The following is a 14661-nucleotide window of genomic DNA, read 5'->3' on the forward strand; positions in this document are numbered from 1 at the left end:
TCAGTTTTTCCTAATTTGAGAGAGATTCTATTTTTTGTCAACCATGCACGGATAGAAGAGAGATAGAGGGAAAGCAATTGAGAAGCTTACTTGACTGCTCTGTAAAAATGCTCCTGTTAAAAGAAAAAAAATCATCGTGGTTTGTGGCAATAAGTGCAATCATTTTTCTTTCTTTCCTTTGTAAAATTTCCATGAGCATGTACATTGAAGACCAGTAAAGTGACTTTCCTAGCACATTTCCCCCCCCCCCGTGATGAGTAGTGTTCCTTTTAGTGGGAACGGCTATATAAAATTTTAGGAGATATATGTGTGTAGTGGGGACTGAAGTTTTGACTAGCCTTTCAATTTGCAATTTCTTTACTAGAAAATTGGGTATACTACTTTTGTTCCATGATCTTAAAAACAAAAACCATGTAGTAGATGGAGATTTTAGTTGTCAGAATGTCTGTTTACAAATGGCAGTAATGAGAAGTGCTTATTTTCCTAGATACTAGGCATCTAGAAGCAGCTTGTTTTGTGGGCAAGGACTGAGGTTCCTTTTGTAGAAGTGTTACACAAATGAAAAGCTCTAAGAACCACACATCTAGCTGGTTTTTTTTGTTGGCCAGTGTGCAAATATCACTTTCTCAGGCTCTGATTGCTGCTTCTGTAGCACTCTTTCCTTGGCCACCATGCGGAGTAAGGATAGTCCCTGAGAATCTAGATGCTGTGGTAGGATGTAGCTCTGGCTCCGAGACATTGTGTCAATACTAGATTTTGAATGCTTTTGTCAAATATATTTTCAGGGCATTTGAACAGTGTAAGGAGTCTTGATTCCCTTTTGACTGTAGCAAGGTTCTAGGAAGGTCATAACCTAGTGCAACTTCTGTCCTTTCTCATTTTATTTGCATTTCATGGTAACTTAATTTTACTTTTAAATTAGTGACTTCTTTTTTGCTAACCATTAGATTGAGGGGTAAAAGGTGCACCAAGGCCATAGCAGAGAGATTAAATGGCGTATTTGCTTCAGTCTTTACTGAGGAAGATGCAAGGCAGACACCCATGCCAGAAGTGATATTTAAAGGAAATGATTCAGAGGAATGGAAACAAATCTTAGTGAACCTGGAAGATATTGTAGAGCAAATTGACAATCTAAAGAGTAGCAAATCACCTGGACCAGATGGTATATATATCCCAGAGTGCTGAAAGAACTGAAATATGAAATTGCAGATCTACTGTTAGTAACCTGTAAACTCTTACTAAAATAAGCTACCGTACCTGAAGATTGGATGGTGGCCAATGTAACACCAGGTTTTAAAAAGGGTTCCAGAGGTGATCGAGGAAACTACAGACCAGTGAGCCTGACCTCAGTGCTGGGAAAAATGATTGAAACTATTATAAAAGAACAAAATTGCTGAACATAATCATAGTTTAATGGGGCAAGCCCAATATGGATTTAGCCAAGGGAAGTCTCACCTCACTAATCTGCAACATTTTTTAAGGCATGAATAAATAAGGATAAAGATGAGCTAGTTGATACTTTATCAAATGCTTTCTAAAAGTCCAGATACACTATCTTGCTAAAGACTCTCTTGAGGAAATTAAGTCACAGGATAGGAAACAATGCTCTATTGTGGATTGAGAACGTGTTAAAAGATAGAAAACAGAGAGTAGGGATAAATGGTAAATTTTCTCATTTGAAAAAGGTGACTAGTGGAGTGCCCCAGGAATCTGTCCTGGGACTACTAGTGTTTAGCATATCTATAAATGATCTAGAGATGGGAATAACACGTGAGATGGTCAAATTTACAAAACTATTGAAAGTTGTTAAATCAGAGGATTGTGAGACATTGCAGGAGGACCTTGTGAGACTGGGCATCCAAATGGCAGATGCAGTTTAATTTGGACAAGTGCAAAGTGATACACATAGGGTAGAGGTACTCAAATTATAGTTACATGATGCAAGGCTTCACATCGGTACTTGCTACTCAGGGAAAAGATCTAGGTGTCGTCATAGATACGATGTTGAAATCCTCTGCCTAGTGTGTGATGGCGACCAAGAAAACAAATGGAATGCTAGGAATTATTAGGAAAGGAATGGAGAATAAAACAGATAATATCATAATGCCTCTGTATTGCTTCATGGTGCAACCTCATCTTGAGTATTGTGTGTGGTTCTGGTCACCACATCTCAAAAGATGTAGCAGAATTAGAAAAGGTACAGGGAAGGGCAATCAAAAATGATAAAAGGGATGAATGATTCCCCTGTGAGGAAAAGGCTAAAGAGGCTAGGGCTCTTTAGCTTGGAGAAGAGGTGAGTGAGGGGAGATATAACAGAGGTCTATAAAACGAGTGGATTGGAAAAGGTTACGCTTTCCAAAAGTACAAAGATTAGGGGTCGTGCAATGAAGTTACTAGGTGATGCATTTAAGACAAATAGAAAAAACATTTTTACTCTGCATAATTAAACTCTGGAATTCATTGCTAGAGGATGTGGTAAAAGCTTAGTGTAGCTGTGTTTTAAAAGGTTTTTTTTTTTGTTTGTTTTTTTTAAAACTGATTTTTAAAAGATTTTTCGATATACTCCCTGCTGACTTTCTGAGTGGTTTGCAGTCATCAATTTTGTTTCACTTCTCCCCGGCACACCAGTGGTGACAAAATCTTCTCACAAAGACGAAATAAAGGGAGTCAGTTCTTATATGATGGGTCCTGCAGAAGCAGGCCTGACGACGAAGGTCCTGACTCGATGATTAGAGGTAGCAGCTGCCATTTTAAAAGCATTGGAGGGGAAGCTAGAGCAAATCTCATCTGTTAACTGGGTTCACTACCCAAGTCACTGAATTTCAGCGTATTTCATGGGAAGCCGAACAGAGAAACTCCTCTGTCGAAGAAAAAGGCGATTGTGCTTGAATCTGCATTGGATTCATTGTGCAAACAAATTTTTATATTTTGCTGTCCAAATGAATGACTCGGAGAATTGTTCATGCAGAAATCTGATTGGTGGGCATCCCAGAACAGATTGGAACTTGGCTCCCACATGCTTTACATTTCAACCTTAAATTATGGGCCTTTAAGAACTGAGTGGGAGCATCACCTGGGCCCACCAACTCAATCAAATACTTCATCTGTGAGTAAACCTTGGGCAGTGATATTCCGGGTCCTCGATTTTTGTATAGAGTTGAAATTTTGCGTGTTTATTGCTGACAAGGCACCCTTGCATATGAAGGCAATAAAATCTTGGTATTTCAGGATTTCTCTGCGGAGGTGGCTGCAAAGAGAAAAAAAGCAGTTGCTCTGTAGTGCGTACAATCGATTAAAAAGCATTTGAGAATAACGCTCCTATATCCCACAAAATTAAAAGTCCTTTTTGAGGGGAAAACCATGCTCTTAAATACTGCTGAGGAAGCACATACTATTTTTTTTTTTGTAGAATTTAGTAGATTTTTCTTTTCTTACGTTGCACGTTTTGTCACCTTATCTCCTTGGAACCTTGTTTACGTTATTCCTTTTTACTTCACCTGAGCAGGTGGGGGGACGACAGTCGGTTGTAAACATCAGAAGAGTAATTGCCTCTATTATACATTCCAAACACTTTTCAGTTAAATTCCCTGCTACTCAGTTTTAATGCTGAAAAAGCTTTTGACGGTCTCTTTTCTGTTTGAAGTCTTAAGATTTGTTTTGGCTTTCAAGGAGAGTCTTTGAGATGTCTTAATATATTTTATATACAAACCCTAAAGCAACTATTGAGATTTGTTTTGGCTTTCAAGGAGAGTCTTTGAGATGTCTTAATATATTTTATATACAAACCCTAAAGCAACTATTTTTGTTAATTGGGTTTTTCTCAAGACTTTGTTTTGCAGAAGGGAACACGACAGGGTTGTTCTCTTATCTCTCCTGCTATTTGTTTTATCTTTGGATCCTCTTTTGAGGGTTTTGAGATCTCATGGGGATATTCATGGGATATATATATATATATATATATATATATATATATAGATCGCTTTGTATTTAAGTTGACTGCTTGTGCCAACTGATCCTTCTTAATTTTTATTTATTTATAAAAATGTATTTATAAAATTTCTATCCTGCTGATTCACAAGTCTCAGCAGGTAACAGAAAATACACACAAAATGCAAACAGCAATAAACAATTAAATGTTGCATATAATACAAAAAAAGCCAAAATGAAACAAAGTGGCTATGTAACCAAGTTTAGAGGGTCCTAGACTGCAGTCAGAGTTTACTCCTGGGGGAATTATGCACACACAATCTTAAAATTCTGCAAAATCGATATTGCTCAAAATAACACAATTTACATGAGTCTTTAATCACATTTTAAATTAATACAGAAAAATGATGCAGAATTTTTTAAATATTTTGAGCAGAATTTCCCTAGAAACTCACTGTAAGAGCGTCCCTTCCACTCATTCTCCCTACTTCCCCTGGTCACTTTCCCCTCTCAGGCCCCAACTCCTCTACCTGCCAGTATCTCTCCCCTCCACCTCTAGGCTCAACCCCCTTCCACTCTATATCCAGTCCCAGAGTTTGACCCCATTCTCAGTACTGTCCCTCACACAGGCTCCCCTCTGTCCCTCCCTCTCTCACACACATGCTCCCTCTCTCTAGTACACATACACACACCCTCATACAGGCTCCTTCACTCTCTCACACACATCCCCTCAAATAGGGTCCCTCTCTCTTGCATACACACCCACACAAGCTCCCTTTCTCTCTTGCACATACATCCTCACACAGGCTACCTATGTCTTTCTCTCACTCACCCCTTCATACAGGCTGTCTCACACAGGCTAGCACCCTCACATACACACAATCCCTTTTTCATACACACTCGCTCCCAAACTTTCACACACATACACACACTCCTTCGCAATCTCCTCATAGGCTCCTTCTCTCTGACACCCACACTCAAGCATGCCCCCCGCTCTCTCTCACACCCCTCTCCCTCTCCTCTCACTCACACACACACACGGTCTCTCTCTCTCATCGGGGCCGTCATCTTCGCTGCAAGCGGCGTGGATCCTGCAGCACACAGGGGCCTTTCATCTTCGTGCGCTCCATTCGCAGTTTGCCATTCCTCTGCAGAATTTGGCAATTCTGCGTGGGGGGGCGGAATTCTGCACAAATTTCGTGCTCTGCAGTAGTGCAGAATTCCCCCCAGGACTAAATGTTGTCTTTCACTTAAAGCCATGGCAAAAAGATGTTTTTTAAGTTGTTTCCTAAAGCAAAGCTGGTGGTTTTCACCATTGAGCTCCTCAGGCAGTTTTATTCCGTAAGATCAGACCAGCTATGCTAAACATACGTTCTCTGGTAGAAGCCGGGTGAGCATGTTTCATTGTAGGCACTTCAAGGAGGTGCTGAGGTGAGAGGAGAATATGCATGGGAGCATGTTGGCAGGTGTAAAGTTGGGGGACATGGGCCTTATGAACAGTAATGAGAACCTTTAAATCTGATCCTCCACTCCACGGGAAGGCAATGTAAGGACATCAGCACAGGTATGAGGTTCATGTGAGAGAGTGCCAGAGATCAGCTCTGCAGCTGAGTTCTGCACTTACAGATGTGAATGTGGGAGGCCTAGAAACAGGGCATTTACAGTAATCCATTGCAGGGGGAACCAAAGACTGGGTGACTAATCGGAATTCAGAGAATTCTTGGAAAGTTTTGAGAGCATTGCAGCTGCAGTATGAGATAGGATTGAACCAGAATTTGTGAGCACAAGGACAAAACGGAGTCCAGTAGTATCCACAGATTGCATGCTTGCGGTTTAATAAGGAGGGAACGGCCGTTAAATGAGGAGGAGGAAATGTGTCTGGTGCTTTTGGCAAGGGCACTTCCAATCAGTCTTGATGTTTAAAGTAAGCTTATTGTTAGGTACCCACGTCTGCACTTTTGAGAACAGTGAGTTTTTGTAAAGCAGCGCTGAAGTCCTGGGAGATGGGGAAAGAAAAACTGAATGTCGTCAGCATATAGTTTAAGAGAGATCTCGGGAGAACCCAACACCAGTGCATAAGGTGCCAAGTATACATTGAATAGTGTAGGGGGAGAGAGGATCCTTGCGGCACCCGATTGGGAAGTGAATGAAAATTAGGCTGTCTCCAATTCGTGCTGTAAAAGAGCGGTCAGACAGAAATGAAGGAAACCAAGAAAGTACAGTGGACGAGATCCCCCAAAGAACTCAAATGAGTCAGAAGGATATTTCGGTTATTGGTGTCAAAAGCCAGAGAAGAAGGGTCTAAAAGCACTAGCAGAAAACAAGAACCCCTATCGAATCCAAGCCAAAGGGTGTTGAAGCTGTCCAACAGCAATGATTCGGTGTTACGGAGTGGGCGGAAGCCAAACTGAGGTTGGCGAAGCAGGTGATTCCCTCCATATAACCTCGAAGTTGCAAGAGAACTATCTTTTCTGTAACATTGGACAAAAGTGGCAGGAAGAAATTGTCCGATTTTGTTGCCTAGGTCAAGAACATCCAAGTTAGATTTTTTTCTCTTGAGTGGGCTCAACATAGCAGATCTGAGGGCAGATGGGCACCGTCCTTCAGGTAGAGAAGCATTCACAAAGCCTGCGAGGAAAGCAGCCACATCTGAATGCAGAACTTTTTATTTTTAGAAGGGCAGCCGAACAGGAATTAAATAAGCAGCAATCATCTTTCAGCCCAGCCAGGATGGAAACAATCTCAGCCGAGCAGGTAGGAAAGAATTGGGTACAAGACGTGGGGCACAACATTCAAGTTAGACACGGGAAGGTATACTGGATCAGAGGATGGCGAGAGGGCATTAGGAGGCGCGCGGCAGGGGGAGAATGGGAGGTGTCAAGTCCAGCAATGACTTGTGATGTCTTAGCCTGGAAAAAAATTAGCCATCCTCTCACAAGAGTCCACAGTGGCTGGGAGAGAATTGCATTCAGGAGTAGAAACCGGAGAATGGACTATTCCAAGTAGTTCTCATGCCCGTGAAGCAGCAGATACTTGTTCCAGAGTACCAGGCCTTCTTCGTCTTGTCTACATTGTCTACCGTGGAGGGGAATGTGTTATACCTTGAGAGAGGCAAGGCTGGGGTCGGGGATTGAACAGGAGCACCAGAACTCAATATAAAGCAGAATACAAACCGGATGAAAAGGGGGAGAGAGAGAGCAACTGAATAAGAAAAGGGAATGCTTGCAATTAAGAAATACAGGAACACTGTTATAGGACAGGATCTCTGGTACAAGGTAACAAGGCAGGAAAGTACGACACACACAGCTTCCGTGGGGTGGATGCCAAGGAAGCTTTTGGACCAGCAAAGGTGTTATCAGGCTAGGGGGCTCCTCATATGCAGGCCTCAATTTGGATCACACCTAATGCTAGCCCAATAGGGGTGCCTCCGGGAGTGGGGGTGGGGGGGTCCCCCGAACGCTGTCTTGGCTTCGTAGCTTTTGTAGGCTTCTTGCTGAGTCAGAGGTCCTGCAGCACCACTTCAAGATCCCCCCCGGGCCCCGAGCCCCAAATCCCCTCTTACACATTGAACAAGGAGTGTGGAGCTTCACTCACCGCCTCTGGCAATCCTTTTCCCCCAGATCTCCCTAATTCCGAAGCCAATGGTATCCTGACATTAGGCCTCCAACCTCTTTTCCAAGATAGGAAACCTCCCCTTGAGAGAGATACCCAGAAGAAAACTTTTTTCTCCCTTGGAGGGAGAGACCAGAAGAATCTCTCTCGAAGAGGCTTTAAGAAACCTGAGACATGGGGCACGGGGGTTTTTGTTTAAATGCGTAACTTCCCACGGGGGGGGGGGGGGTATCAATCCTTTTTCTTCTGTTGCTCCTACCCTACTGCGCTCTATCACAAACACCTTACGGATGCCACTCTGGTAAGATATAACCCCTTACGCTGGTTATTGTACACTTCTTCTCAGAGTAATAATTTGGCATTTCATATCTCCTAAATGCTTTTCTGTTAAGAGGCTGCGCTGAAACTTGACTCTTACATGATCCCGTTGATTAAAAGCTCTGCCTTTGGTAAGGTAAAACAGTGCAAAGAGAAATAATTTATTGCCTTCTGGTTTAAAATTGTATCTCTGTTTGTTTGTTTTTTTTATTGCTTATCCCAGGGACATGCTTGCAAGTTGAGTAAACGTCCTTTTACTTAAATAGGCCATAACCATGACATTTGAATGGATCAGCTGTGTATTTGTACAAGGATGGGATGGAGTTACCGTGCTGCCAGCAGGATGAATTTTATTCCTTCCACAATTCTTATTTTCAGTGGCTTAGGATAAGGAGCTCTTAGCTCGTACAGTATATACATAATTAGCTGTTGTAAGTGAAGTCACTCGTATGCCCATTCATCGGTAGAGGGCTATGGGTCGACGCTAGTCTTTGGGAAAGCCGATTTCCTTTCCTTCATGCATGATATGCACGATAAGTAGCGGTATTAGCATGCCAAAATACCCAGATTTTATTGTAGGGCTTTCATTTTTATCTACTCTGTGATCTTTTCAAGAGGGTTTTAAACCAAAATTTTTAATTCATAACTAAGGTCATCAGTTTTTTTTTTGGTCCATCTATCTGTGTATTATCCCTCATACCACGCATTTTGGATAGAAAATATTGGGGTGGGGAGGTGAAAGGACTTGGGAATGGGGAGGTGCAGTTGAAACGTTTGAACTGTTTATATATGTTTGCTGACACCATGGCTAATACCTCTTTGGGGTAACAGTTTGTAAAAGGACACACTGGCGCGCGATTTGCTGACTTGCAGAACAATATCGAGTGCTAAGGATGTATTAGACCCCCGCTAAGTCAGATTGAGCATTTAATAATCGTTTACGAATCGCTTAGTATACTTTAAGCCTACTCCTTTTTGGCAACTGATGTCTCCTGTTTTTGTATTTGTACTTGTAAACGGAAAAATTCGATAAAATACAATTAAAAAAAAAAAACAACCACAAATTCCTGGATTTTTCCCAAAGGTGGCGTTCGTTGTAAACAGATATTGACCCTAAATTTAGGCTGATTAAAAAGGCTGCTCCAGAGCTGCAGGCGCAGTGCTTCAGGGCCTTCGGCCACTGCCGAAAGCCAGCATGAGCCAAAGTTGCGCGCTGCGGTTCAGTTCCTGCGCCCACCCCTTCCGGTGCCACCCGTGCCGTGCTTCAAGCCCCGCCTCCTCTCGCACACACACACACACACACACACACGTGTCCTGCTGTGCCGTGAATGCGTTTCGAGCAGGCCCCGTCCACCAGACGCGCTCCCCGGCAGGTTTCTTGGCCCTGCGTTAAAAGCAGATGCGTGGCAGAGCGAGGGAGCCTCGGTAAGCCTGCTGCCGAGGGAGGGAGGAGAAGCCTGGAGCCACCGCCGGTGAGCAATGCTCTTGCAATGTTGGGGGGAGGCGGAAGGAGGGAGAGAGGGGAGCGTGTTAGGCAGAGGATCGGTGTAGAGACGGGGATGCTGCTGAGTGGGGGGGGGTCGGTGAGAGAATCTGGTAATATTGTTTTATCATCCTGGCTTCTGCCCACCAAAATAAACTCCAATATTTACCTTAAAAAAAAAAAAAAAGACTTTTTTTTTTTTATTTCCCCCCCAACTGATTTTCTTTCGTTTTATTCTTATAATAAACCTTGATAAATTCCCGGGAAAAACAAAGAATAAAAATCAAAAAATGAAGTTCCTAATTCATAACCTACTCTGTACAAAGCATAAGATATATATAAAGGTGTTTTGCAACTGATAAAATGCAGTAATTGATCGTGATACATGAAAATAGAAGTAATTTTTTTTTCTTCTGATGAACCTTTTTGTTTTCTTTTTCTCACAGGAGTATTTTTATCCAAAATATTTGGGTGAGTTATAATTACTACTTAAAATGCTTAATGCATGCTGACACTGGAAGATGGGGATTCTATGAAATATGCCTTACATGTTCAGCTTGCTGACTTCCTGTTTAAGTAATACTAAGTTCCCCGTCAACAAGCAGGGCTGAATTAGCCATGACGTGTGGGTGACATCATCTGACAGTGCCAAATGGATCCTTCTCTAAGCTTGTAGTGCTTTTTGCTTTACTGAGCACATGTGGGAATTCCTGCTTGGATGTTGCTGCATAAGGCCCATTCGTCTTTTTTTTTTTTTTTCCCAATCCAAGCTTCATTGTGGTCCTGGATTAGTGTTCCCCCTCTTTTTTAAGTGCTGAGGAAGGTTTTGACAGGAATATTCTTTACTTATACTTCTGGAACACTCATCTCCACCTGAAGCCCTTTTGCTCCAGATTTCTGGTCAAGTTGGACAAGGCACTCAGGCTCAGTGTGTGTCAAGACAAGGATCCTTGTGCAAAAGTGTTTGGGCTCCTCCAGATTTTGGAGACTTTGTTGGCACCTGCAGCCATTCCAGTCTAGTATTCTGCAAGAGTTACAAACTATCGGGCCGATTCAGTAAAGTCCATGGGAGAGTGGGCGAACGCACAGACCACTCGCCTGTGCGCGCAATTCAGTCTTTAAATGAGGCCCGGCGGTAGAAGGGGGCAAAAGGAGGCGTTAGGGACACTAGCGCGTCCCTAGCGTCTCCTTTTGGACCGGAGCGTTGGCTGTCAGCGGGTTTGACAGCCAACGCTCAATTTTGCCAGCGTCGGTTCTCGAGCTCGCTGACAGCCACGGGCTCGGAAACTGGACGCCAGCAAAATTGAGCGTCCAGTTTTCGACCCGACAGCCGTGGGCCGACTTCAAATTTTTTTTCTTTACTTTTTTTTACCCTTCGGGACCTCCGACAATATCGCCATGATATTAAGTTGGAGGGTGCACAGAAAAGCAGTTTTTACTGCTTTTCTGTGCACTTTCCCAGTGCCCGAAGAAATTAGCGCCTACCTTTTGGGTAGGCGCTAATTTCTGAAAGTAAAATGTGCGGCTTGGCTGCGGAAATACCTAATAGGGCTATCGGCGCTATTAGGTTCGGCGGGTTGGACACGCGTTTTCCGACCCTTACTGAATAAGGAGTAAGGGAAAACGCGTGTCCAATGGCGGGTTAACTGTATCGGCTCGTATGTAGGAACATAATTTCCTGTGCCCCCAGTAGCAAGTAGACAGTTAAAAAATGACTGGGTTTTGAAACAGTACACCCGCACATCATTCAGCTGTGGTGGAATCTGCTCTTAAGAATAAAAAAAAAAACAAATGTTCAAATATTCCACTAGGGAAGGATTCCAGGCTACTGGATAATTTTGACAAAAAAGGTGTTTCAGAGCTCCATGCTTAATGCATACATTTCTGCTCACCAGTTTTACGTGGGCCAGTACACAATTACATGCAAAAACTGAAGCCCTTCTTCTGCTTGGCGATAGTGGTTCTGCATACCCTCAGCCACTTGTATATGTGGAGGAGTGTATGAAGCGTTCGTTAGAACAGTCTGCCTCTCCAGTTTCAATCCAGAGCGTGCAGGATGGCTTGACAGAGAGCCAGTAGCTTGTGAGATGTCTTCCGCCTCAGAGATCTCTTCATGGACAAACTCTGAGAAATGGTTGCTCAAAGGAAAATGCGGTGGTCCAGTTCCTCTCCACAAACCTAAAGCAACAGTTGGCTTCAAGATGGTTGTACTTTCAAAGATGCTGCTTCTGGCAGTACCAGATTCTGTTGCTACTTCTGCAACAGCAACAACTACTAGTTCAAAAGTCTGCAAAACAAGTGTTGCTAACCAAAAGCAGCACAACAGGCTTGGACCAAGTTTTTGACCACTTTTCAAACCCAGCAGCTATCTTCTTTGGTAGTGGGGAGAATCCATTGTTATCTAGAAGAATGGCACAAGATCACCAGTAGAGACTGCTGGGTTCTGAAAATTGTGCAATTTGGATACCCCTTGCATTCAATCTGAATCTGTATCGCTTGACGCAGCTGCTCCTCAAAGTGGAGTCTCTCCTCAATCAGTGGGCAATAAAATCAGCTCCACCCAATCATCATGGCCATGGTCCTACTCCTGCTACTTCCTTATCACCAAGGAAACTGGGGTTTGAGAGCCATCCAGGATTTAAGAAGCCTGAACAAGTATATACTCCAAAGGAACTGCCTTCACACAGTTCTCCCTTTCATCCACAGGGAGGAGAGGATGTGTGTCCTGGATTTAAAGGATACCTATATGTATATACTTGAGTGGAGGAGTAGGCTAGTGGTTAGAGCAGTGGGCGGCGAAGCAGGAGACCAGGGTTCGTGTCCCGCTGTCGCTCCTTGTGACCCTGGGCAAGTCACTCTACCCTCCATTGCCTCAGGTACAAACTCTCAGGCCGATACAGTACAGTGCAGAGTAATAGCGTCGAAAACGCACGTCCAACCCCCCAAAACTAATAGCGCCCACAACATGCAAATGCATGTTGATGGCCCTATTAGTCATTCCCGCGCGATACAGAAAGTAAAATGTGCAGCCAAGCCGCACATTTTACTTTCAGAAATTAACGCCGACCTTTGCCGGCACCGGGAAAGTGTACAGTGTCATGGCGATATTAAGTCGGAGGTCCCAAAGTAAAAAATAATTAAAAATTAAAAAAAAAATTAAAATCGGCCCGCGGGTTGAAAACCGGACGCTCAATTTTGCCGGCGTCTGGTTTCCGAACCCGTGGCTGTCGGCGGGTTTGAGAACCAACGCTGGTAAAATTGAGCGTTGGCTTTCAAACTCGCTGATAGCCACCGCTTCTGTCAAAAAAGAGGCGCTAGGGACGCGCTAGTGTCCCTAGCGCCTCTTTTTACCGTGGGCCCTCATTTAAATACCGAATCGCACGCACAGGAGAGTGGCCCGCGACTTTTACTGAATCGGCCTGTCTGATTGTAAACCCTCTGGGGATAGGGAAATACCCACAGTACCTGAATGTAATCCACTTTGAAGTGCTGAAAAAAGTGCAAAAAGCGGAATACAAATCTAAATCCTCAACAGAGGAAATGTTTGATGATGTCATCCATATGTGAGGACTGACATCCTGCTGTCCTGTTAGAACACCTGTTAGAAAATAGCCACTGCTAGTACTAGCAATGGTAGCATGGAATAGACTTAGTTTTTGGGTACTTGCCAGGTTCTTATGGCCTGGATTGGCCACTGTTGGAAACAGGATGCTGGGCTTGATGGACCCTTGGTCTGACCCAGTATGGCATGTTCTTATCCATCCCTCCCAATGCTACCTTCTGTGCTTTGTGGTGGGCTTCTCTCACAATCACATCCATTGGTGTCCAGAATCATGAAAGGTTTATGGAATACTAAACTTCCAGTTGTAAAACCACCTGTATCATGGGGCTTGAGCATGCTTCTTCCACAACTAATAAAACCTCCCTTTGAACCATTGGTGTTGATTTCTCACAGGAAAAGTATTGTTTATTCTGGCAATCACATCAGCCAGTTGAGTAGGTTGGCTCCAGGCTTTGCTTCACTATTTCTCTTTTTTTATACGCAGCTCTTCCACAATAGAGTGGTGCTCTGCACCCACCCACGGTTTCTACCAAAGATGGTCTTAGCTTTCCATATTAATCAAGCCATCTTGTTACCTACATTCCTTCCAAAACCACATGCACATGAGGGTGAGAAGGCCCTTCCTTTGTTAGACTGCAAAAGAGCTCGAGCTTACTACAGAAAAAAAAACCTCTGCCGCATCGTCAGGCCTCGCAAGATTACATCTCTAACAGTCCTAACAGATTGGGCACAGCAGTTGCCAAACATATGTTGTCCGACTGGTTTAGCAGATTAGACCAGGGGTTGCTAAGCTTTCATGCACCAAGAGCCAAGGCGTCAGAATGCACAGTAATAAAGAGCCTTACGTTTTCAAGAGATGGGAGGGTGCCCTTTGAGGAGCAGGGGCTGGCACGAGGGGTGGTAAGCAAGGCGACTGCCTGCACCAAATTGGGTGGGGTGGGGGGTGCATCTCACTGCCCGTTTGGGTCAGTCTGTGAGTTTTGAGTACCAAGTCTAGCAACTGCTGTGCATGTAGGGGAAGTCCCCCGTGGCATTCCCCTTTTCCCTCATTCCTGCTAGTATCTCTCTTTCTGATAACTGCCGGCCTGTTCCAAACCTGTCCCCCCACCAGTCTCTCAGTCCTCCCGTCAGTCTGTTCCTCTCTCACGTCTCCCACCCTGCCCCCCCATTAGTATTTCTCAATACCCAATCCACTCTCCTCCCATGCCACCATCCCTCCTAACCATTCCAGCCTCCTCCCCTTCACCGTCACTAGTTTTCTTGGCCACCTCTGGCTCCCACATATACCCTCATCACTGCCTCTGTTCCAGTCCCACCCTAATATCTTTTCTAGGTCTCTCTCTCTCCCCCCCCCCCCCCCCCCCCCCCCCCCACTCACCATCTCTGTTCTTTCACACACTCTCCCCCCGCTGACTTTCTTGCAACTCCCTACTACGATTCTCCCAGTTCTTTTGAACCTCTTCTACCCCATCCCTGGGTCTCTTGTAACTCCCCCCCCCCCCCCCCCCAACACACACACACTATTTGACACACACAATGCTCTCCCGAATGGCTCTCTCATGCATTGCCCTAGCCCAGTCATAAGAACATAAGAAATTGCCATGCTGGGTCAGACCAAGGATCCATCAAGCCCAGCATCCTGTTTCCAACAGAGGCCAAAACCAGGCCACAAGAACCTGGCAATTACCCAAACACTAAGAGAAGATCCCATGCTACTGATGCAATTAATAGCAGTGGCTATTCCCTAAGTAAACTTGAT

The 14661-nt window shown here is 44.2% G+C and overlaps 1 protein-coding gene across 1 annotated transcript in view; it reads left to right on the plus strand.

Annotated features, from left to right (window-relative positions):
• The window catches only part of GAS6 (growth arrest specific 6), a 103185-nt gene that overhangs the window by 29107 nt on the left and 59417 nt on the right, over positions 1–14661 (plus strand). The window contains 1 exon segment of the mRNA XM_029604619.1: positions 9787–9811. Coding sequence (XP_029460479.1) covers positions 9787–9811 — 25 coding nt within the window.

The sequence above is a fragment of the Rhinatrema bivittatum genome, chromosome 5 (assembly GCF_901001135.1).
Source record: "Rhinatrema bivittatum chromosome 5, aRhiBiv1.1, whole genome shotgun sequence".
NCBI classification, from domain to species: Eukaryota; Metazoa; Chordata; class Amphibia; order Gymnophiona; family Rhinatrematidae; genus Rhinatrema; species Rhinatrema bivittatum.